Below are 23,626 nucleotides of genomic sequence, written 5' to 3'. Positions count from 1 at the left end.
GCAAATAAACTTGAGCTATCAGGCTCTAACAGGACCCTCAGAAGTACGTCCATCCTTCTCTTGAAGCCACCAAGATTCAAAAAGAAAAGATCGTACAACCGTGCGTTCATCGGCCTTGCTCCTAGAATCTGGAACTCCTTACCATCCGAGATCAGATCAAATCCTTCTACTACTTCCTTTAAAAAACTGTTCAAAAGACTACTAATGTACGAACTTTAATAGAACTGATCATATTCGGGTGTTTTTGTTAATAACCAAATTCTTGACGTACTCTCACTGATGTTCTATATGTCTTTACCTTCTTTGCATTTGTTTTGTCCCAGTCCTTTGAGAGCTCCTTTACTGCATCATTTGTTGATTTTTGCTTGATCCCCTTTTGTTATTATTCCTCGATCGCATATCTTGGTTCCTTCTATTGTATGATGTTTTCCTCTGAGTGAAACATGGTACCTCTGATACACCCTACTCGTTACTCTTGAATGTTCTCCCACAATATGTACTCTTACTTACCTCCTTTTTTCTGTTTTGTATAATGGCTGAAGACTGTTCTGTACAGCGCTCTGATACCCATTTGGGTCTTGTTCGCGCTCTGTAAAACTTTTCAAATAAATAAATAAAAATAAATAAATTTGGATACCTTTTTAAGGGAGAAACTTACTCAACAGGAGCAAACAGCTCTAGAATCTCCCATATCAATAGAAGAAATTCAGGACGCCATTAGCTCACTGTCTGGGGGTAAGGCAGCTGGCCCGGATTCAATACCGGGAGAATTTTAGAAGACTTTTGCACCATCACTGTTAGAAATTATGAAACAAGTATTTTTGAATGCCCAGAATGGGTTGGGGGTCCCGAAATTCTGGGAAGCCGCCAATATAGTCATATTCCCAAAAAAAGGAAAGCCACCGGAAGAAATGGGGTCCTACCGGCCTATTACTTTGATAAACAGCGACATTAAAATATATGCAAAGATACTGGCAGCTCGCTTGGCAGCTATAATCAAGCAATTAGTGTCACCTACTCAGCATTGGTTTGTGTAAGGATGAAGTACGATAGAACATATTCAGCGCGTTATCACCTTATTAGATGCAGCCGGCATCACAGGGGACCCTATTAGTCTTATTCTGCTAGATGCGGAGAAGGCGAACGATACGGTCTCCTGGCCGTTTTTAAGGGCAACGCTTAAGGATAGAGGAATAGGGGAAAAATATATCTCTGCATTAAAATCAATGTATCGTAGCCCCACAGCTCGTATATCTATTATGGGGGAGATGTCTATATAAACCCTTTGATTAAGAAGATAGAAGCCAACCATTTGATTGAAGGTGTGCAGTGCATTGGGGGCTACACGAAAATATTGGCTTATGCCGATGACTTAGCCATAGTCACTTATTAATCCCAAGATTGCTGTAAAAGAAATCGAAAAAGTAGCCGAGGTCTATGGGAAACTTGCCGGCTATCGTTTAAATCAAAATAAAACACAGATTTTGAGTCGGAATGTTTCTCAGATAAACGATACACGTGTGGTCCAAAAGGTGGTGTATTTGGGGATTTAAATTGACTCAGATGCATCTAAAATTATGGACAACAACTTAAACCCTTTAATCGGTAAATTTAAAACGGAATTCGCTCGCCTAGAGAATTTGAAACTCACTCTTGTGGGCAGATGTAATATTATTAAAATGATTTTTTTTCCAAAGGTATTATATTTTTTAGGGCCATTCCTTTGTCGATTAGTAACTCTTGGCTTAAATTAATGAACCAACATTTTTCTAGATTCATTTGGGTTAATTGCCGCCCTTCAGAGCCTTAAGACTGTTAAGGCTACCCATTGAAAGGGGTGGGTGGGCAGTCCCTAACCTTCAATTATATCATTGGGCTACGATGTTGCAGAATATGGAGATACTGCTTAATGAAAAGAATGAGTCTATAAGAGATAGGTCCTCTGTTCCTATTTTTGAAATGATTTTGGGCACTGAAGCTAAGGGGTGTCTGCTATGACATATCGACTTCAATTATTATAAGCGGGTCAGATTTAAGACCATAATCTGTGCATTTAAGGTCTGGACCGTAGTCCGGAAGAGGCTAGGACTGGGCCGATTTAATGCAAACACCCCTATATATAGGAATAATCTCTTGCCCTATGTCCTTAATGATGGATATATGAAGCAATGGTACGATAATGGAATTCAAACAATTGGAGATATTATAAGTGGGTGTGATATGCTTCTGTTTGATATCATCAGGGACAAATATGGGCTGGATAATCGACAATTTTAAAAATATCTCCAAGTAAGAGATTCCTTAGCTAAAAAACTTGGAGGAACCTCCGGCTTTTTCAAAGTACCGGTAATGGAGTTACTAATTAAAGACTAGTTCGCTGGGGGGGGCTTCACAAACTCTTGTCTGACTTAGTACCCGATGATCTCACTAAATACGTTGACCGGTGGCAAAATGCATTAGAGATCAATACCGGGGATGCTGAGGACTCATTATTTATAGCGCAGACATCATTTATGGCAACAAATATATAACTTCAATATTACAAAGCGTGGTTTAATCTGTATATAACACCTTCTAAGATTGCTAAATGGGGCCGAGTAGCCGGGTCTACTTGCCCCCACTGCCAGCAACCAGCAGCAGATCTCGTTCACATGTTTGCGACATGTCCGACACTTGACACTTTGAAAACAGGGTTAAAAGTTTTTTAACAAGTATTCTTGCCACTGAAATTGATCGGACACCTAAATTGATTGTATTGGGGATAGGAGATGCTCACCCTCGGAATCCAAATTACATCTTTTTATTTGTTGCCTGTACAGTTTTTAGGCTGTGTATAGCCACGCACTGGCTTGACCCTATCCCTCCGACGGGACAACAATGGTTGGGAAGGCTCGTCAATTTTCAGATTTGAAAAAGCTATATATGCCAGAGCAGGTCGTAAGGGGAGAACGAAAGGACTGGCCATCTGGGCCCCTTTGTTGAATTGGTCTTTTTTGAATGAATGAAGATAAAATATTAGTTTGCTTATTATTCTGCTATGTAAATTTTGCTTTGTTTTAATTTTCACCCTTTTGCTTTCTCTTCTTTTCTTGTCTTTTATTGCTTAAATCAATGTTAAATTCTGACATTCGTACCAATTGTGTTCTCTCGTGTGTGGGTGGGGGGTGGGGTACCTAGAGTTAATATGGATTTCTGTTTTTGTCTAACCAATCTGGATTTTACTGAAGAAAATTAATAAAGAATTTAAAAAATACATTTAAAAATAACAATCATCATAAGAAATATTCTCTTACCTACTGTCAGAATGTTGCACCTATTCCTACATTGTGAAGTGGAATGTGAGAATAATTTTGATAAAGTAAATGAGGCCTGGTTAACTGAATTGGAAGCGGACATTTCTAGAAGTTTGTTATTTGAAATAAGACTGATTACAGAATTAGATTTCAATCTAAAGTACTTTGAACAGATACATGTATTTATACTATTTTACACTCCAGAGAAAGGAAAAGTCTAGGTTTGAGTCTGAGTTAGGCTGGGCTTGAGGAAGAAGAATGGGTTCAGTAGGGCAGATTTTGGGGTATTACAACAGAGGGTGTTGGGTCACTAGCCAGTGGTTAAAACAATGATGGGTTGGAATGCTACCACAGGTGATTTCCAGTGTTAAGACCAATTGCTAGCATTCCTCCCATCACGTTTTGTGTGCTTGATGTAACACCATAAATGGTAAAGAGTATGCCCAGATCTGGGTCCCTTGCTCACTATGTCATAGCAACCAAACTACACCTGAATGAAGAAGTTCAATCGGGCCAAAACCAGTCTTTGGTTACCCGATTACAAAGAGGACCTAGTTTGCCAATTCATGCTGGACTATTCCTATTGGAGTAAGACCAAGACTTATTTGCAAATGGCAGGCTCTAATCTGAGGAGAAATGGGGGGTGGAGGGATGGGGGCAGACGAACGATGGCCTGGAATGCTACTCCTAACAACTGCCAGTTGTTAGACGTATTGCAAGCATTCCTCTCCTCTCGTCACCTATTGTTAGGTAGAATGATAATTGACTTGATGTGCTGTGATTTATTTATTTATTTTAAGTATGGCACCTGTTCACTTTTCGATGGTTCATGATGGAAGTTTGTTTGCTTAAACCATGGGCCTCTGCTATGAAATTGTAGTCTTCAACACCTTGCATGTTGTACTGTTTGCTACACTGCTCACCCCAACTCGATGTCCTTCAATGCTCAAATTCCTTTATGTTGCAGTGAGAAATTAGTATGGGCTGCACAGACTCACATATGTATATGTATTGGTAAAAGGTAGGCTACAAAGTGTTGTTTGGTACCTTGCATGTTTTTCACGTAAGCCTGGGCGCTCACATTCAGTCCCGGGAAAGGGAGTTGGAATATTTCCAAAATAAGGCTCTGATGCACACCAGGGCACAGGATTCCTACTACATGGCAGTTCGGCAGTACTGTTTACCCTTACAGCTATATACCATATGCCCCCCCCCAATAAGCACCTACAATTCAATCACAATAGCCCCAGTCAATAAAACGATTCTCTTGACCGTCTGGGGAATGAGAACCATGAGTAAAAAACGCAATATATTTACACTTCTCTGTAACTTAAGGTTGATCATAGCACATTCATTCAGAAATCCCATTTAATAGAAATAGAAGGGCCTAAATACCAGAAGTGAAGGAGGGAACAATGCTGTTACAAATTTTTTTCTTCCTACGTCAAGTGAGTGCTAATTGTGTGTGACCGGGGGTCCTATTCAGGCCGATCAACTGTGGCAGATAAGGAAGGGCGATATGTCTTGGCAGAAGGCCTACTTTATGGCACCGTAGTACTATCGGGCAACATTAATGTCCCGAAACCTAAGCAGCCACGCTTCCTTCCCAAATTTACTACTATGTTGGAGAAAGGGGCACACTTGTCGTGATGACTGGGTGTCTGCTTTATGTGTGCCTTAAATGTTCATTTAGACAGGTCATACCCCTCCTGCTTAGCCCTCCATGACTCAAAATGACAACCCATTAGCACACTGGATCTTACTTTCATCTCTATCTGCTGGCTGGCATGCTAGGAATGCAGCTGCAAAGAATACCCCTTTTATTTTCCACCACATGACCTACATGTAAGACTGGATCGCATGCTCTTCCGCCGCACTGTGCAGACGATTGTGACCCACTTTGAATGCCTGTGCAAAACTGTGCCCCATGATAATGCTCTGCTTGTTAGCATGCATCAGCCCCCTGTCCCAAAATGGAACTTACAAACAATAATGCTAGAGGACCAAGCAATTAGGAGTGAGGTCAAGGAAGGTATTAGGACTTACTGTGCAATAAAAGAGAGAAATGATGAATGTTTATTGACAGAATGAGAGGCATTTCAAGGTATCATTAGCGGGTGGTGTATACAGACCGCAGTAGGGGCTTCTAAAACTCGGGAGCACAAATTGTGTAAGCAGGAGGACTCTCTAACATCTCGAAACCAGTACAATCAGCTTCTCCATAAAAGAAATGATGAGGTGTTTTGATGATAATGCATAGGTGGCCAATACCCACTCTGAGTAAACAGGAAGACTGCTCCCTTGTCTTACCATACAGGCGCATACTTTAGCCTCCATCACGACTATCGCTCCTTGGATGGCTTGAAACTTCCGAGTATTGCCCCTACCCATACAATAGCTATGGAAGAACAGGTTTCAGAACAAGACATTTGTAAAACAATTAAAGAAATGGCTCACAGCAAAACACCAGGCCTAGAAGGTTTGCCCATTGAGTTTTCTAACTCTTATACTACCCTACTGGTACCAAAACTAGATTAGTTATACAGTAAGGCAGCTTAAACATGGATATTATCCCTCCTGCCCATTACAGCATCTCCAAGACCATTACCAAACCAAGGAAACACTACAAACTATTAAGCAGACCTTAGCATCAAGGTTGCTGCTAGGCCTTCCAGATTTGACCCATACTGACAACAGAGCATTTATCCAGTAAGAAGTGCCTTCCTAAATACTAAGTGATTATATCAAAACTTGGGGGTTGCCACATCTTCCTGTTGCACTCAGCTTGCCTTGCTTTGGACCTTGAAAAGGCCTTTGATAATCTTGGGTGGAAATACATGTGTTATATTGTACTTAGGCTCTTCTGGCTAGGCTGGGACTGCACATCTCTGTGATTAACCTTTGGTTCTAATGTGATGTCATGGGCCAGTGGGACCGTTGACAGTACTTTGATTACAACAACATGCCTGAAATTAAGAATACATTTGGGTTAGGTCCCAATATGCTCAGTTGGCTGAAACTGTTGTTGCAAATTAAAGTTGTTTAGTGGCCATTGTAGCAGGGTAAGGGGAACTGGAGGTCCGATGCTCCTGCAGGTCTTTACGCTGCCTGTCCGACCCATGTCCACAGCTCTTAACCCCTCCGCTGCGCTGAACGTTCCACGCTGGTGCGGAACGTTCTATTGCGCGGGCGGGGCGGCGACGTTCAACGGACGTGTGCAGCACTACCGAGGTAGTGCACGCAACGTCCGTTGAACGTGGCCAGCACTCAAAGGGTTAAGGACTCGGATGCCTGCTGCGCTGGTTGGGAAAGATTACTGCATCTACACGATAGCCTTCTGGAATAGCTCCTGGACTTTCTGCATTTATAAGGGAACATTCGCGCAGGAGTCAGAAGTCCCAAGGAATGTGCCATTGCTCTACTGTCCTCTAAGTGCTCTTACGCAGAGGCTTTCTTCTCACCGAAAAATACCTATCAAAGGGTATATACATGAGAGGACTTGCCAGAAAATTCTGGGAAACTCATTCATGTAATGATATTTTTAGCTCAGGGGTCTGGAAAGTAATAAAAAATCTACTTGTCCATAGGGCAGGTTGCTTCATAAATCTACTTGTCCTGTAACAAAATCCACTTGTCCTTTTTGTGCCATGTAATGTGGCAATAAATTATGGCAGCAATCTCATATCAGAGCGCTGAAATGGCCTCTCTGATTATGACAGGGCTCCTTCCAAAGTAGGGTTTGAATACTAGCAGTTCCCTTATGTTGCCACATTTCTGCAGATCTATAGACTGGGGCTGAAGGTAATGGTAAGCAACAGTTCCAGGGTTGGAATGCCCTTTTGTGACTGTGCAAGCCTACAAACTTGCATGTTTAAAGGGTTTTCACCAACTCTTCTCTAATCGTTTCCTTTACTGAGAAAGGTTGGAAATTTACTCCTGACAATGGCAAACACAAAACTTCTTCCAGATTTTCGAAAAAAAAAAAAAGAGGTTGGAAGAAAAGTGAACTTGCAATACTCAGATTTTTGCATAAGCAAATTTACACCTGCATATTTGCTCATGCTAAAATGTAGTTCACAAATATTTTCTAGGAGTACTATTCCTTGGCTTATTTCTGTAAAGTCTTGTGAATTCACGAAAGCTGTATATCTGACTTAATGCAAGGACATGGGTGCACTTTGAGACTTTATTTAATAATTGGGCCAAAAATTACGTCTGGCGTTAACTATGACCTGTTGTGTTTATTGAAATTCTGACTCTCTGTCTATCGGCTAGCTTCACTGTAAGTGACAGCATTCTGTTCTTTCACAAGAAGCAATGACACACAGTCGTTTTGTTCAGTGCCAGGTACTACTGTGGCAATGTGTGCTTTTTTTAAGAACAAAACTATTTTTGGTTTTGCCAATGTTTGCTGTAATGGTGAGAGCCGACCAGCTCCCACACTATTAAGGTTTTACAAAAACCATACCAAAACAAGTCACACATTGGCAAAACCAAAAGGCTGACCAACAATTTTAGACCTACTGGATTTACCTATTCTTTTTATGTTTCCCATAATCTTATTAAAACTGGTTACACTGATTTTGTATTATGAATATATTTAGGAAATGCTATCATACATCAACACATTTTACTAAATGATTCTGCAAAGAGATGGTACCTAAAATGTGACAGTAGTTTAGCGAAATGTTTTTGCCTTTTTCTTATGGACATTTTAACTGGAAAGCAAAGAATCATCAATCTTGCTTTCAAGCTTCCACAAATATTTGCATCTAATCAGAGAGCATTCTGGGAGCATTATACATAGCCTCATATTGCTAAACATTGAAAACCTGTGTACACATTTTTATACTGGAACCACTGTCAGTAGTACAGTCTGAGCTTACAACATTTACTTCGAGCGCTCACCCAAATAATAAAGGCTTTGCACTAATGAGCCATAAATACAAGTTTAAACAGTATTAACACATGGACACACATATTACCTTAACTGCAGGCAATGCCTTTCCCAGGTCCATAATGTGGTAATGTAAACTGGCAGACAAAGGATTTGTGCTGTAAGGGGGTTGGGCCTACTTGTCCCAAGGACAAAATAGACATGAAAACGTGTTGCCCTTGACCCCAAAACAATATGTCCTGGGAGTCCGGCTATAGGAATTCCACATCCCTGTTGGCTGCATCCTGTCTGAAAATTAATCGTCTGAGCCAAAGACATCTTCTGGGACTACCAGCAAGATCTCCCTGGCCACTCCTAGAGGGAATGTATTTAGCAACCCAGTAAACAAACAGCATTAACAGATTGTAAAACTAGACAGGCACAGGAAAGCATGCATTTGAAAAACTTCTCATTTATCTTGGATTCCTTGTTGTTAAGAGGATTAGTGGAAAATCAATTCGGATTCAGCTTGCTGGTCAACTCACCAGAGGGGTGCTTGGCAAGAAAATTCGGGTCACCAGGCACAGGTCTGACCCAACCGGCCACTTGCCCATTCACAGGCATGCAAGAACAAGGCTTTAATCAAGTAGCCTTCAAAGAAAGGAAACAAGGACTCCGAAGTAGCCGCGCAGGCTGTAAGACTATGTTTGGACATTTGTTTTGGTCTCAATGGAGGACAGTTTTAATTGTAATGCTTCAGCTGCCCTCCAGACTACAACTGCACACTAAGGAGCGAATGAAAAACGATGGGCATGCTGAAAGCCCATAGAGTGCACACACAATGCCTTGAACAGACAGCAGATGCGCTGCCAAGTTCAGACCTAAAGATGCGCAGGCATAAACGACATAAATCTGAACACACTAAACAATAGAAGAACAATAAAAAACACCCCCCACAATAACATTTGTTGCTATTCGCATGAATCCTTGTCATAGAACCTTCCCGGCTGCATTAATGAGTTTTTTGTATACTTTCTTCTCCTTTTTTCGTCTCCGCCTCCATTTGTTTTCCCTATCCCATCCTCAGTGTTTCGTCTCACCTTCTCCCATTCAATCATGCAGCTCTTTTTTCATAATGGTAACCCAGCCCCCATTACATCTTGCATCCCTCTGTCTTTCACGAAACGGCGTTCACAATCTATTTCCACTTTCATCTAGATCATTCTTTCAATCATTGAACTCTTTAACTATCCCATTAGTTCTTTCATTTTAACTCGGCATGAAGGGTTCTCTCCATCTCCCTAACAGATTTGCTTTCTGACCTCATCCTTCTCTCAATGTCTCTCGCAATCTACTGCACTCCCCTTAGTAACTCATATTTTGCCCATATTTACTCACTCCTCACCTTCCTTTCGTTATTTCATTTGTCATCACTGCAAGTAACTTTCTGTGCTTGCCCTGTTCGCCAACAAGAGATTCCGCAACGGCCTACCTTCCTCCATCTTTCCACCAAGAAGGGTGGTCTGGTAGGTTGCAGGAAGATCAGAAATGGTTCTGCACAGTGGCAGGTTCTATTGCCTCATTCGGTTTTGCACAGAAAAGTGTAATTTAAAATGTAAATGCACGGTCTATTGGTATTTGATATAATACTTATTTTCAAATATCTAGTGAGAAATTTGAAAAAAAACTTTTAAGCTAAAAGAAGAGGGTCCATTACAATTCATCCCATTTTAGAGGAAACCTCTGGAGTGGTATAAAAATAGACTAAATCGAAAAAAATAGCTAAATGCATCATACATTCTTATTTTGGCTAGGGAGAATTCTGCACGCAAAAGGGATTATTGGACTAGTATGCAAATACAGCACTAGCAAGATGAGCATGGTGAAAAAAACAGACGCTGCAGGGAAGTATATTATCCACAAGTTTTGGGTGACAAACTGGTGATATTTTTCATGACAGGCAGTGCCAGGCAGTGCGTAAAATTGTAAAAAAAAAGTAAGTGCTGGAGCCCAAAGATTTGCTCAGAAGCCAGCGGCTAGTGCCACTGAAGGTCAGGGTGTCGAATCCCAAGACTGCCTAGTTTTGAGTTCACCTCATGCCTCTTTAATCCACCACCAGACAATCAGTGCCCCATTATCTCCCTCTTGCAAGTTATTTTTCATCTCTGCTTTCTCCCTTTGTTATTAATTTTCCTCCCCTCTTCCCCCTTTTGTGTTTTTCTCTTTTCTTTTTCTTGTTCTGGATCAAAGTCTGTCGAAGAAAAATAAGAGCTGGTCACCAAAAAAAGAGCGCTGGTGGGATCCACCTGCAACATTGAAACCATAGGCAAAATTAAGCACTTCACAGTTCAGTCTATGATGTGAAACAAACGTGTGCGTCTATTACAACTCCTTTAGCAAATATCTTTTATCACGTAGCTACAGCAACCTGAATTACCGTTTCACTCCTTAAAACCACTTTAGCATCAACTTTAAGTAAATACCCTCACTTCAAAATCTTATCTGCAGATTAATGAGGCACAGTATTGAGGCAGAGAGTGAAAGAATGTCTAACAAATGCGAACAGACTGGGTCTAAGCTGTGTCCAAGTCAGAATGAGCTCCTTAATGAAGGAAATTAAAACCGGACTATATAATAGATGAGGTTTCTTCATCTGCAGCTTTTGTCCATTTAGTCCAGACACCCTTCTGACACAAAATGCACAAGAGGCAAACAAACATATGAAGAGGAATTTATCCTTTCCACAAATCCGACTGCAAAGCTGCGGTACATAAATATTCTGTACATCAAATATGCATAAATACTTCATTGTTTAATGTTTTGTGAGAATTTCACTGATTCACTAAAATGAGAAAAATTAACTTTAGCCAATGAAGTGCTAGCAAACTCAGTATTTTTGATCGGTGCAAATGAAGCGTTACAAATTAAGTCGTCCTTTCTGAAAAAGAAGACTGTCATTATTCTTGCATTTACTGACACAGGAGCAAGGTAATTTTCAATCAGCATGATTAAGGTAAATCATTCATATTGGAAATAGAAAGCTTGTGCTTAATTTGTAAAATATTAAGTGCCAGAGCCCTACTCAGGAGGCCACTGCAGCCCACACGGCCAATTGCCCCTGCTAGCGCTACCAATGAGTACCAAATCAGTTACTAACCATCACACTCGTACAAGTGTGACAGTTCAGACTATTCCCGGCCCCCAAAGCTATATGATTATCAAGGGCGGCAGGTATTAGTCATTTTTAACAAATATTGATTTAGTAAACAACTGTTACTGTGCTCACTCTAAATCAGGCAAACAGCCAACCATGTGGCAGACTGTCTTAAGTGCCGGTGCTGAGCACCGGAAACCACTGTCTCAAATTAGGCACTTTATAATGCCTGATCGATAATCTGCTTCACGCCCTTGCCACCAGACATCATAAGGTCACTTCTAAGCTTCTAAGGTGCAATGACAGTTACTAATTTAGAACAATATTCTTAGCATTTTTGTACGCTATAAACAGATTTCAAATAGTACTTTCTCTTAATTAAGTACAGTGACTTACGGTACTTCTAGCACCACAGAAATTTTAAAGGGCCATTCCTCCCAGGACTGCAAACCGTTTAGGTAAGGCTCATTATAACACTTACTTTCATGAAAAATGGCGTCAAGCAGAGCTTTGTGAATTAGTATGCCTTGCGTAAACAGACATCTAGAGCTACTTTGAGAACTACAATATTGTTTATCACTAAAGTAAAAGGCATGTTTGTGAAAGGCACAGTTCGGCTCTACAGTCTTTGACTTTGGTCGACTGATGAGAAAGCCTTATGCCTGGGTTATTTTCTTTAAATGTCGAGTCTCCAGACTCCGCAAACTGTGCATTGATATTATTTTTGTTACCAACCTTTCGAAATAGGAAGTTTAAGGCCAAGGACCTTGATGGAAGAACTGAAAGTAAATATTGTCGTTATGTGACATTCTATTTAGCGGTTTTTACTATAGCACACGTCTGCTAATTGCCTGGCCATATGGAGCTTTTACTTGCACAAGCATGGGTTTGATTGAGGCGATGGTTTTGCCCACAGAGGGTCATGACAAACATAGTGTTGTATCTTTTTCATTTTGGAGTTTCCTGCAGTCGCATTCTGAAGATGTGGGAGTTCATTGTGACCTGGCGACCAAACTAGTGAAAGTGTGAGACTTTTAGGTTTGTCACTGTGGGGGAGGCAGCAGTTTGACCCTCCGCCTAACTTATGTCAGCAGTGTCAGTTGATCATTTTGGGATCTAAATTCCTTTCGTTCTTCATGGGGGATATTGTGCAGTACTTTCATAGGTGTTCTTGGTTTGTTTCAGTCGGTGTGTGGGTTGTAGTGGGCTCATGGCACTGATGTGAGATTTTATGTTGTTTCAGGGTTTGTGATCTGTGCAATTCTAGAGTAAGAGTTTTCATTTGCTGTCGAGGTTGCCAAGGTAAGTAAGTCTCTCTGTAGTTGTGATCTGCTCAATGCAGCAATATCCTTACAATCCACCTCGCCCCACACCCCCATATACTCCCTGTACCTGTGTCCCCATATTGTTATCCCTGCTCCCCCTTACCAAGAGCATGTGGATTTCCTAACATGCTTGGAGTATTTAGATAGCACCGTGACAAACAATTACTTTCCCTCTTGGAGCTTTATTTATTTATTTATTTATTTTTTGCAGAGTTTTATATAGCGCGAACTAGACCCGAACTGAATCAGGTATCAGAGCGCTTTACATAGCACCAGTTACGTTACATGAGGACACGCATTCATTTTTAGGCACGGGGAGATTAAGTGATTTGCCCAGAATCACAGGAGGTTTTTGGCGTCGTTACCGAGACTCGAACCCAGATCCCCAGGTCCGAGGTCGAGCGCCCTAGCCGTTAGGCCAACTCCTCTCCCCATGCAGCGACTTTATGCAGGGGCATGTCTCTTTTGGTTGGGGGAAAGACCATTGTAACCTTCCACTGGCCCAACTAAGTGTAGGTGGTGTGCATGTAACGCAAGGATTATCCCTACAATGGCAGTTCGAAGGGCAGGGACAGACCTTACAGCACTACTAGCTAACCAGAATGAATCACACTTATGTACTTAATAATCAAGGTTGGTGCTCTTTAGAGGGTTCGGGTCTTACAACCCCCCATTAAGCCTGTATCTATGCTGTGGCTGTATTGTGGTGTACGGGATCATCTCTGAGAACGCAATGGATGGATGTAGAAAGAGCAGTAAAAGGACAATCAGTCAAGTATGTAGCTGTCCAGGATGATGAGGAGAACAAGAAACAAATCTGCTGTCTAATCAGTGGGGATATCTCTACAGTCTGTGAAAGATTAGGGTAACTCTACTGTCTATGACACTCTAGTGATAGCGCAGCCATCTGTAAAAAGCTAAGGAAAGCTCTGCTGTCTGCTTTGAGGTAGAGACCTGTCAGCTGGGTAAAGGACTGCTCTGACAAACGTGAGGCATCGTTCTGTTGTTTCTGGCAAGTGAGCAATCGCTCTTCGGACTTGCCAGTGCGGTGTAGTTCTGCTGTCTGTGACAAGTGAGAGTGCTATGCTGTGTGCACTGTGCGAGGCTGAACCCAACCAAGTAAGGGATTGCTCTGCTGTCAGTAGCACTATATACGGGTGTATGTTTATGCTCTGACTTGGTGTGTTCTTGGCACTCCATCCTAGGGGACTGAAGAGACAGGGGCACATTTCTGTTCCCTTTCACTAACTGATATATTTATCAGCAGACACAAACAGAGCTTCCTTCTCCTCCTCACTAATCAACACAACTATCTGAAGACCCTAGAGTTGAACAAAGAGTTAACAGGAGATCGCTAGGATAGTACCAATTGCTAATTTCCCTAAAGAGATCGACCACAAGTGCAAAACAACTTGTATCCATTAGAAGAAAAACGAAGGCAGTTAATATTGCCGGAATAAAGATAAAACAGAAAACAGAAAGCATGAGAATATTTCTGGTTGAATATAAGAACATTTACTATATTGTTCCCGAATATGCTAGATGTAAGAAGGGGTTAAAGGAATGAAAAATAACACTGAATGAAAATAAAAGTACATAGCCCTAAGCTTTCGCCCACACGTTCCCATGCAGTTACATATTCAGCGGATTGAAATAATACATTTTCTGCAGTTCAAAAACACACTTCAAAACCCTGCTCCATATTCATAGATGGTAACCACTGTGGGTGGAAAGCAGTTTTTTTACAAACAAATATCTGCATACACTGATTTGCATTACAGTCAGTTGTCTGAGGCCAACACTTTAAGTGCAAATACATATACACTGCACCGGAGCATTAAAACGGCCCAATATGAGGACAAGCACAACCTGCTCTTACTGCGTCATACAGACCACGTGATCTACTTGCACAATTACCTTTGATTTTCAAGGCATCCTTTGCATGACCAATAGCTTCCCATGGAGAAGGAATGTCAAGGAACACTGCGTCTGCGACATCTGTGACACCAAACCCGTTCTGGCACACGTCCTGGTTCTTGACCGTCACCAGGTGGTCAACTTTGTGTTCCTTGAACTCTTCATTTGCCTTTTCTGCCCTCTGCTCGTGGAACTCGACGGTGTACAGATGCCCGGTGGGCGCAATGGTCCGTATAATAGCATGAGAGAGAGATCCACTTCCTGTGCCTAAGAACAGAAACACACAGGTTAGAAGATGAACACAGACATTGAGAAAATAAACACTTTATCCACAAGAGATTCATTGGCAATGTCAAACTAATAAGAAATCAACATTGGGACACATTACACAATCATAAGGTACATTCTTAACTGGCCAACAAAAAGGTACGAGATGTAGCGCGTATGACTACTTATGCAAAGAAACACTTGCTGGAAGCTTCCTCCAGTTATGTTAATAAATACAGATTTTTTAAATGTTTTAGAAACTTTGAAGAACCTAGTTTTTCAATGAACCCGAAGCACAATGTAACATTTTTTCAGCATTTGCTGCAGTCCATTTTTTACTCACATTCCAGCTAATAAATTGACAGTTTTCAAGCAGTCCTCAACTGTGTCTACATATTTTACTGGTGCTCACCATTGTTTCCTGGCTCTTTATCATAACATTAATACAATGTCATCACACCAAGGCACATGAGATAGGAATGGCTGAGACAGGATTTACAGTATGAGTGGGTTGGTTGGAAACATTAGGTGCAGGGCATGGAGTGAAAACAGAAGTACATGCTGGAGCCAAGAGAGCACTCAAATAAAGCAGTGAATAAATTAAACCACTAACGTGAGCCCTCCCAAACAGTCCACCGCTCCTTCAGATTTTAACTCCCCCTTAAATCTCTTAGTAACAGCATTTACATAGGTCCTTCCTGGTGGAGTGTGCAGATGTATGACTCAAGTTTCACAATGGGGTCAATGTGGGGAATGGTTAGATAAAAGCAGCCTTGAAACTGGAAAGAATGTACGGGGATATTTTCTCCAAGACTATGCCATATGTAAGCAAGAGTTTCACCCATCTGTGGCAATGCTATTAGTCCAAATTGGGCAATAACTCTGAATTTGAAAATGTATATATACATATATTGCTCTAAACTCCAAAAAGGAACCTAAGCACCTAAAGTGTCAGAGAGTAAGCGGGCCCAAAAAAAAAAAAAAGTTCTTTTGGTCCATATATGAAACCCCACATATTCACCCTTCTTCCTAACAGACTCAGCCAAATTATTCCAAAACTTGATTGAGTGGAAGAAAGAGCTTTTATAACTTGCTCAAACACACTCCAATCTTCGGCACACCAAAAGGGTCTTATCTTCCGAACGAAGCTTTCAAAGCAGCTGACAGAATTTGATGTCCTTGTTTAAACAGTCTGGAGAGTTATCATACACCACCTTGTGTGTAACAGAAATCTCTAAAACAGATCATACAATTTCAAACGAAGCCAGTGTAACCGACCAAAGAACTAGTGACATAAGAAATCTCCGTTAGGTCTCGGAGACAATATGTGTTGCTTGATTTTGAATAGCCTGAAGTCTAAGTAGGAACTCAACGGGAATTATGAGAGAAAATCATTGAAACAGTCACGTCTGGTTTTTACTATTCCCTGAGACACTGTAGCCAGGTGATCCCTGATTTCTAATTTTTTTTTAGTAATTTCAAGCACTGACAAACAAGTCTATTTGAGAAGGTATGGATTTGGACGAGCCCAGGCATACCCTCAGGGACTGCACTTTTGGGATAGCGAGATTTCCAATATGTAACAAGCATTTACAATGCAATGGTCTCGGCATTATATAAAGGTAGAGCTATTGGCACTGCTAAAGCCTTTTTTTTTTAATCGTTAAATAAATGGCATCGTCATTTACATTGCCAATAGCTTAATCGTTAAATAAATGGCATTGTCATTTACAATGCCAATAGGTTAATCGCTCGCAAATGCATGACCTATTGCATTTACACCCACACAGAGCCACCCACACACGCACACAGAGCCCCACACACACAGAGCCCCACACACACAGAGCCCCACACACACAGAGCCCCACACACACACACACAGAGCCCCACACACACACACTCAGAGCCCCACACACACACACCCAGAGCCACACACACACACACACACACAGAGCCCCACACACACCGAGCCCCACACACACACACACACACCCAGAGCCACACACACACACACACACATCCAGGGCCACACACACACAGATCCACACACACCCAGAGCCACACACACACACCCAGAGACACACACACACACACCCAGACCCACACACACACACTCACAGCCCCACACACAGAGCCCCCCACACACACACAGAGCCCCCCCACACACACAACCCCCCCCACACACACAGCCCCACACACAGAGTTCCACACACACACAGAGCCCCACACACACACCCAGAGCCACACACACACACACACCCAGAGCCACACATACACACCCAGAGCCACACACACACACACACACACACACACACACACACACACACACACACACCCAGAGCCACACACACACCCAGGGCCACACACACACACACCCAGAGCCACACACACACACACACACCCAGAGCCACACACACACCCCAGAGCCACACACACACACATACCCAGACCCACACACACATACACACCCAGAGCCACACACACATACACATCCAGAGCAACATACACACCCAGAGCCACATACACACACAGGAAAGCAAGCACAGCCAGGGGGCAGGAAAGCAAGCACAGCCAGGGGGCAGGAAAGCAAGCACAGCCAGGGGGCAGGAAAGCAAGCACAGCCAGGGGGCAGGAAAGCAAGCACAGCCAGGGGGCAGGGGAGCAAGCACATCCAGGGGGCAGGGGAGCAAGCACAGCCAGGGGGCAGGGGAGCAAGCACAGCCAGGGGGCAGGGGAGCAAGCACAGCCAGGGGGCAGGGGAGCAAGCACAGCCAGGGGGCAGGGGAGCAGGCACAGCCAGGGGGCAGGGGAGCAGGCACAGCCAGGGGGCAGGGGAGCAGGCACAGCCAGGGGGCAGGGGAGCAGGCACAGCCAGGGGAGCAAGCACAGCCAGGGGAGCAAGCACAGCCAGGGGAGCAAGCACAGCCAGGGGGCAGGGGAGCAAGCACAGCCAGGGGGCAGGGGAGCAAGCACAGCCAGGGGGCAGGGGAGCAAGCACGGTCAGGGGAGCAAGCACAGCCAGGGGGCAGGGGAGCAAGCACAGCCAGGGGGCAGGGGGGCAAGCACAGCGAGAACCCATCTAAACATTTTGGATATTCCATATATTTGGTATCAACGGTCAAAAAACATATATCCATAAATAAACAGTCACACCTGCCAGAAGAACCCATTAACCAGAACAACGGAGCTGGAAATACAGTTGACTGATACCCCTAAATCATGGGATAATTTCAACTTATGTCAAAAATATTAAAGTGATTACTAATACCATTTTTTTTTGTTTAAATATCCTTTATTAGGGGTATAGGAGAAGTAAAGCATGAATAGTACAATACATATAGTATTACATCTCAAAGATGTCTGTCATGTATACGGGGCCTAGCACCCAATGCACTGGTTTTCTTGCTTCATACATCATGGCTACATTTTCCATCACAAACTTCTCAAACCACATTTGTGTAACAAGGATATAAATTCCGAAATAAACATCAAGGGAAGGAGGGGAGGATAGGGAACAGGGGACATAAAGGGGAAATCAGGAAGGGGTGGATATGGTCAGCTGATGCTGGAGTAAGATGTGTGCGTCTTTGTGTGGGTGCGGCGTCATGTGGAGCGTGGGTGATACTCAGAAGTGTCTAACGAAGTGGGCATGGCCTGGGGGGTGGGAGCTCGCCCATCATTACGGATATCAGGCGTGAGGGGGAGGACGTGATGGTGGGGGCGTCATCAGATGTGTCCTCATGGAATATGTACAGGGGGTGCATCGTCGGTGTTGTCCGGGTGGACGACTCCTGTCGTGGTTTGCGTGAGAAGGTATTCCTTGTGAAAAGAGGTGAGCATTGTGTCCCAGAATTGCGCAATCGGGAACTGACGGAGGCCTGCCGTTTCCTCGTTATGGAGGGCGGTGCTTTCCGCTTTCGCCCAGGTGTCTAGGGATGTGTGCCAGTGTTCTGGTAGCGGTGGGGTAGCTCTCTTCCAGTGTTTCGTGAGCAATCTTTTTGCTGTGAGGAGGGCAAGGTCCCAGAATCGAGAGGGGGCTTTGTTTAATGAAGTCCGCTTATACAGGCCAAGTAAGCATGCCTCCCATGTGTGCGGGATCGTCATGCCTGTGCATTTGTCTAGTGTCGTCAGTATCGCCCCCCAATATGTCTGAATCCGTGGGCACTGCCAAAGCATGTGTAGCAAATCTGCCTCTTCCAGCGCACATCTCGGGCATGTGGCCGCCGCTCCTGGGAAATAGCGATTAATCTTACAGGGTGAGAGGTACGCTCTATGTAGTATGTAGAACTGTATCAGTTTAAAACGCGTGTTCCGTGGCACGTGCCTGGGGCCTAATAGGATCATTTTCCACTCCTTATCCGTCCATACCCTCCCTCTGTCTGTGGCCCAGTGGTCACGCAATGGTTGCAGCGATTGCTGTGTGTGCGACAGTAGTGCTTGGTGCAGCCAGTGCACTACGTGTGTGCCATCTCCCATGACGTGTAGGCTCTGTATCAATTGGTGCGTCGGAAGTTCCTCAGTGATGTTGCCCCACCGCTGTGTGTACGCTAAAAGTATGGAGGCGTGCTGTAAAAATTGACCCGTCGGGAGACCTGTGTCCGCCGCCAGCGTTGCAAACGGTATCAAGGCACCATCAGCATATAGGTCTGCCATAATGTCTACTCCAGTGCGCGTCCAAGGTTCCAGCGCTGTTTCTGTAACTATAGAGGAGGACTTGGGGGTGCCCAGGAGTGGTAAGGCCGGGGCATATGGCTTGGTCGACCTCGTGAGCCGTAGGCTTCTGACATAACAACGTATCGCTACTGCGACGTGTATCTGATTGGATTTCCTCGGGTGTGTCAGGGGGTGGAATAGTGTGTGTAGTTGCGTGGAAGAAAACATGACCGTATTAGTGGCAGTGTCACCCAGGTGGTTTCCTGCTAGCCAGGCGGTGACCCATTGTAGCTGGGCCGCCAGATAGTAAAGTTCTAGGTTCGGTACCGCAAGGCCTCCCTCATCGACCGGGGCATATAGTTTTCGGAGGGCTACTCTAGGCCGTCCCGCGTTCCATATCAGGTCTCTAACCATGGAGGCCAGTTCTCTAAATGTGCGCGCCTGTACGTACACTGGCAGGTTGGCGAAGTAATATAAGAGTCTGGGGAGTACAATCATTTTCGTCAGTGTCACTCTACTCGGGACATTGAGTGGTAGGGATTTCCAAAAGGCAATCTGGGATTTTATAGACGTGATGGCGCGTGTCAGGTTACCATCCAGCACAGCCTGTGGTGTCCTGTAGATATATACTCCTAGGTATTTGAACGTTGTGTGGTGCCATGGCAGCCTTTCCCCGTTTATCGTGACTCCAGGGTCAGGGATGTCAGGGTCGAACGAGTATGCACCTGACTTGGCCCAATTAACCTTGAGGCCTGACATGGTCTCGAAGGATTGCAAGATCTCCGAGAGGCCTCGAGGTATGTGGGTGAGGTCCCTGACGTATAAAAGGAGATCGTCCGCATATAGCGAGACTGTGTGTACGCCATCTGCTAGTGGGATTCCCCAGTGCATGCCCTCTGCGCGCAGTAGCGCAGCAAGGGGTTCTATGGCTAATGAGAAAAGTAGCGGGGATAGCGGGCAGCCCTGTCTGGTGCCGCGTTGTACTCTAATGGCGTCAGAGAGTAGCCCTCCCGTGCGGACTCGTACCACTGGGCGTCTATACAGTAATCCCACCAGTTCAATAAAGTCATCCCCGAGGTCGAATCGGCGCAGCACTGCCAGCAAATAGGGCCATTCGAGCGAATCGAACGCCTTCTCCAGGTCCAGGACTAGACATCCCGATCTGGGCCAGCCTTGTATTGCATACTGTTGTACCCTGAATAGTCTACGGATGTTTTGGGAAGTGCATCTGGAGGGTACAAAGCCGTTCTGGTCGTCATGTATCAGGCCGGGCACCAGTCCTGCCAGTCGCCGGGCGAGAGTCGAGGCTAGTATCTTGTAATCAGTGTTTAGCAGTGCTAGGGGCCTGTATGAGCCGAGTAGTGTTTCATCTCTGCCCGGCTTTAGGAGGGACACTAAAGTTGCCTCGTTCATAGACAGGGGTAGGTCCAAGTCTTCCAGCGCCGCAGCAAACACCCTCAAGAGCTCTGGAGTTAGGATGTCAGAGCATGCTTTATAGTACTCCGCTGGCAGCCCATCAGGGCCAGGTGCCTTGCCGTTCGAGAGGGCAAAGATGGCATCGCGAAGTTCTTCGGCAATCAACGGTGACCCTAGGTCTTCTCGTTGTTCATCTGTTAGGGTAGGCAGCATTATGTCTTCCAAGTACGTGGTTATTACTGATGGTGCAGTCAGCAGACGGGATTTATACAGCTCGCTGTAATGAGCCACAAAGGCCTCGTGTATCCGCGCCTGTGTGTATACCACCGGGCCTGGCAGCGATTGCACCGCTGCTACCGGCGTGTCACGTTTTTCGCGTTGAATCAGCCACACTAACAACTTGCCTGGTTTGTCGCCAGAATGATGAGTGCGGGCGGCGTGGGCCTTGTAGTTGATATTTTTCAATCTGTCAATCAGGGTATCATGCTCTGCCCGTGCTTGTATTAAGTCCGCGGTGGGGCCAGCGGTTGCAGACTGCTCCAATTGTAGCAGGTCAGATTCAATGCGTCTGAGATCTGCTTCTAAGTGTCGCCGGGAGTGTGCTTGGGTGCCTAGACATTGTCCCCTGAGGACCACTTTGAACGCATCCCATTCAATCTGAGGTGTCGATGCCGAGCCTGTGTTGTCTTCAAAATATTGTGCCGTTTGTGCGCTGATGGAGCCCCTAAACGTGGCGTCTAGTAAGAGATCGGGTTGTAACCGCCATGTGGGTATTGGTGGTCGAGGGTGATCCCACATCAGGTCTAGGAGGTGCGGGTTGTGGTCGGAATGTGTGCGTCCCATGTAGCAGGTGTCCGTGATAACGGGTAAGAGCTCACTAGAGTCCATGAAGCGATCGAGGCGGACATGCAGGGCGTGTGCCCCCGAGTAATATGAGTAGACCCTGGAGTGTGGATTGCGAGAGCGCCACGCATCCTGCAAGCCCCATTGCATGGACCACGCCTGTAGCGCCTTCGTGGTGGTCTGAGCTTGTGAGTTGGGTAATGTAGGATGGGAACGGTCAAGTGTCAAGTCTAGCGAACTATTGTAGTCCCTGCCGATGACCCATGGGACCCCATGCCAGGGGGCTAGTGTGCGTGACAAGCCGGTGAGATAATCTGCTAACCCCGTGTTAGGCGCATAAAGTGAGGTGATTACCATTGTGCGACCATCTAATTTGCCGTGGATAGCCACGTATCTGCCCTCGGGGTCTATATGTACATCTTGTGTGGTCCAAGGAACGCCCGGTCTGACCCATACCAGCGTACCTCGGGCGTATGACGAGAACCCTGTAGCATAAAGTTGTCCGCGCCACCTGCGTCGCAGTGTAGCAATTTCTGTGTTGTTAAGGTGAGTTTCTTGTAGGAGGGCAATTTGGATGTGGTGGCGTTTGAGGTATGAATAAATCTGGTAGCGTCGGGATGGTGTGTGTGTATACCTCTCACATTCCACGTGCATATCCTAATGGGGAGCATTGTATCAATCCAACCAAACCTCCCATCCGTCTCTGCCACCACCCCTCAACACATACCCGTTCAGCTGCATGAAATCGGTCCCCGCCACCCCATAAGCATTCGATGTGACGCTCCAGTGCACTGTGACCATGGGAGGGGGAAAAAACATGGCTATCGAAACAGTAAACCATTGAACAATATGAACTTGCAAAATACCAAAAGGTCGGATGCAAAACGTGCTCCCGTCCATACTCTCTAGGAGAGCAACAATGTTCAAGTCTAAGGGGGTGGTTGTGCTACATGCACAGGATCAAATGGAGTAAGTCAATATGTTTGTGGAGCGAAGGCATATTGCCTTCCCGGGGGGGGCGTATCAGTCAATGCCGCCCTCGTAGTGAATGAACCCATCACACACATGCGTAAGATGCCATACATTACGTGTTCCAGTCGGGCCATCTCCAGGCAAGGCAGAGTGTCTCCGCAGCCGTGCTCCGCCAAGCGTGGGCTCTTAACACCAGCGCCTGGAGTCATGTCCATTGATGTGTCCCTTGGTGTATGCGCCCCAAGCGTGTAGTATGGAGGACGTGGGGGTGAGTCCGCCATTTCGCACAGGGTTCATTGCAGTCGTGGTGTCGTAGGCTCGCCGTGTTGATCACTCGTATTCGTTTCCGTGGGGAGTTGCATCCGTCGCCTGATCAGCTGATGTAGTCCGCCGTTTGGGGGGTGACATCAGGTCGGATATCCGAGGTCGGGGAGTCTGGCACTCCATAGATGGCTTCATCGTCACTCTGAAGGCCTTGTGTGCCGCCGCTTGCCACCTCGCTCTCCACAGGGGAACCGCTGAGTTCCATTACGAGGCGGAGGGCGTCCTGCTTCTCCTGCCGTCTGGCATCTGCAGGAGGGGAAGGCCGGGTCGCCGCGTGTGCATTCGGCTGAGAATTCCGGCGGGGTCGTCGCCGCCGTCTATGATTGCCGGATTGTCGTCGTGACGCAGGACCTGTCGCCGTTTTGGGTTCTGTGTCGACTCCGCCGTCTAGCCAGGTTTCCACTTCCATGGGGTCCGTGAAGAAATGAGTCCGTTCTCCCGCCACAACTCTCAGCTTTGCAGGAAAGAGCAGGGAGTACTGGAGGCCCATTTGTCTCAGTCGCTTTTTCACTGCGAGAAAGTCATGTCTCTGCCGTTGGACCTGTACAGTGTAGTCCGGAAAGAACATCACCGACGCGTTCTCTAT

General features: G+C 45.2%; 1 protein-coding gene across 2 annotated transcripts in view; it reads right to left on the bottom strand.

Moving 5' to 3' along the window:
- Nucleotides 1–23,626, bottom strand: part of TRMT61A (tRNA methyltransferase 61A) — a 221,810-nt gene that overhangs the window by 91,049 nt on the left and 107,135 nt on the right. For both annotated transcript variants that reach the window (XM_078662076.1, XM_078662075.1), the window contains exon 3: nt 14,566–14,832. In XM_078662076.1, the coding sequence (XP_078518202.1) occupies nt 14,566–14,832 (267 nt within the window). The remainder of the gene's footprint in view (nt 1–14,565; nt 14,833–23,626) is intronic.

This window comes from Lissotriton helveticus, chromosome 9 (genome assembly GCF_964261635.1).
Source record: "Lissotriton helveticus chromosome 9, aLisHel1.1, whole genome shotgun sequence".
Taxonomy (NCBI): Eukaryota; Metazoa; Chordata; class Amphibia; order Caudata; family Salamandridae; genus Lissotriton; species Lissotriton helveticus.
Note: the sequence above shows the minus strand (reverse complement) of the source record. Positions and strands in the feature narration are given on the sequence as shown.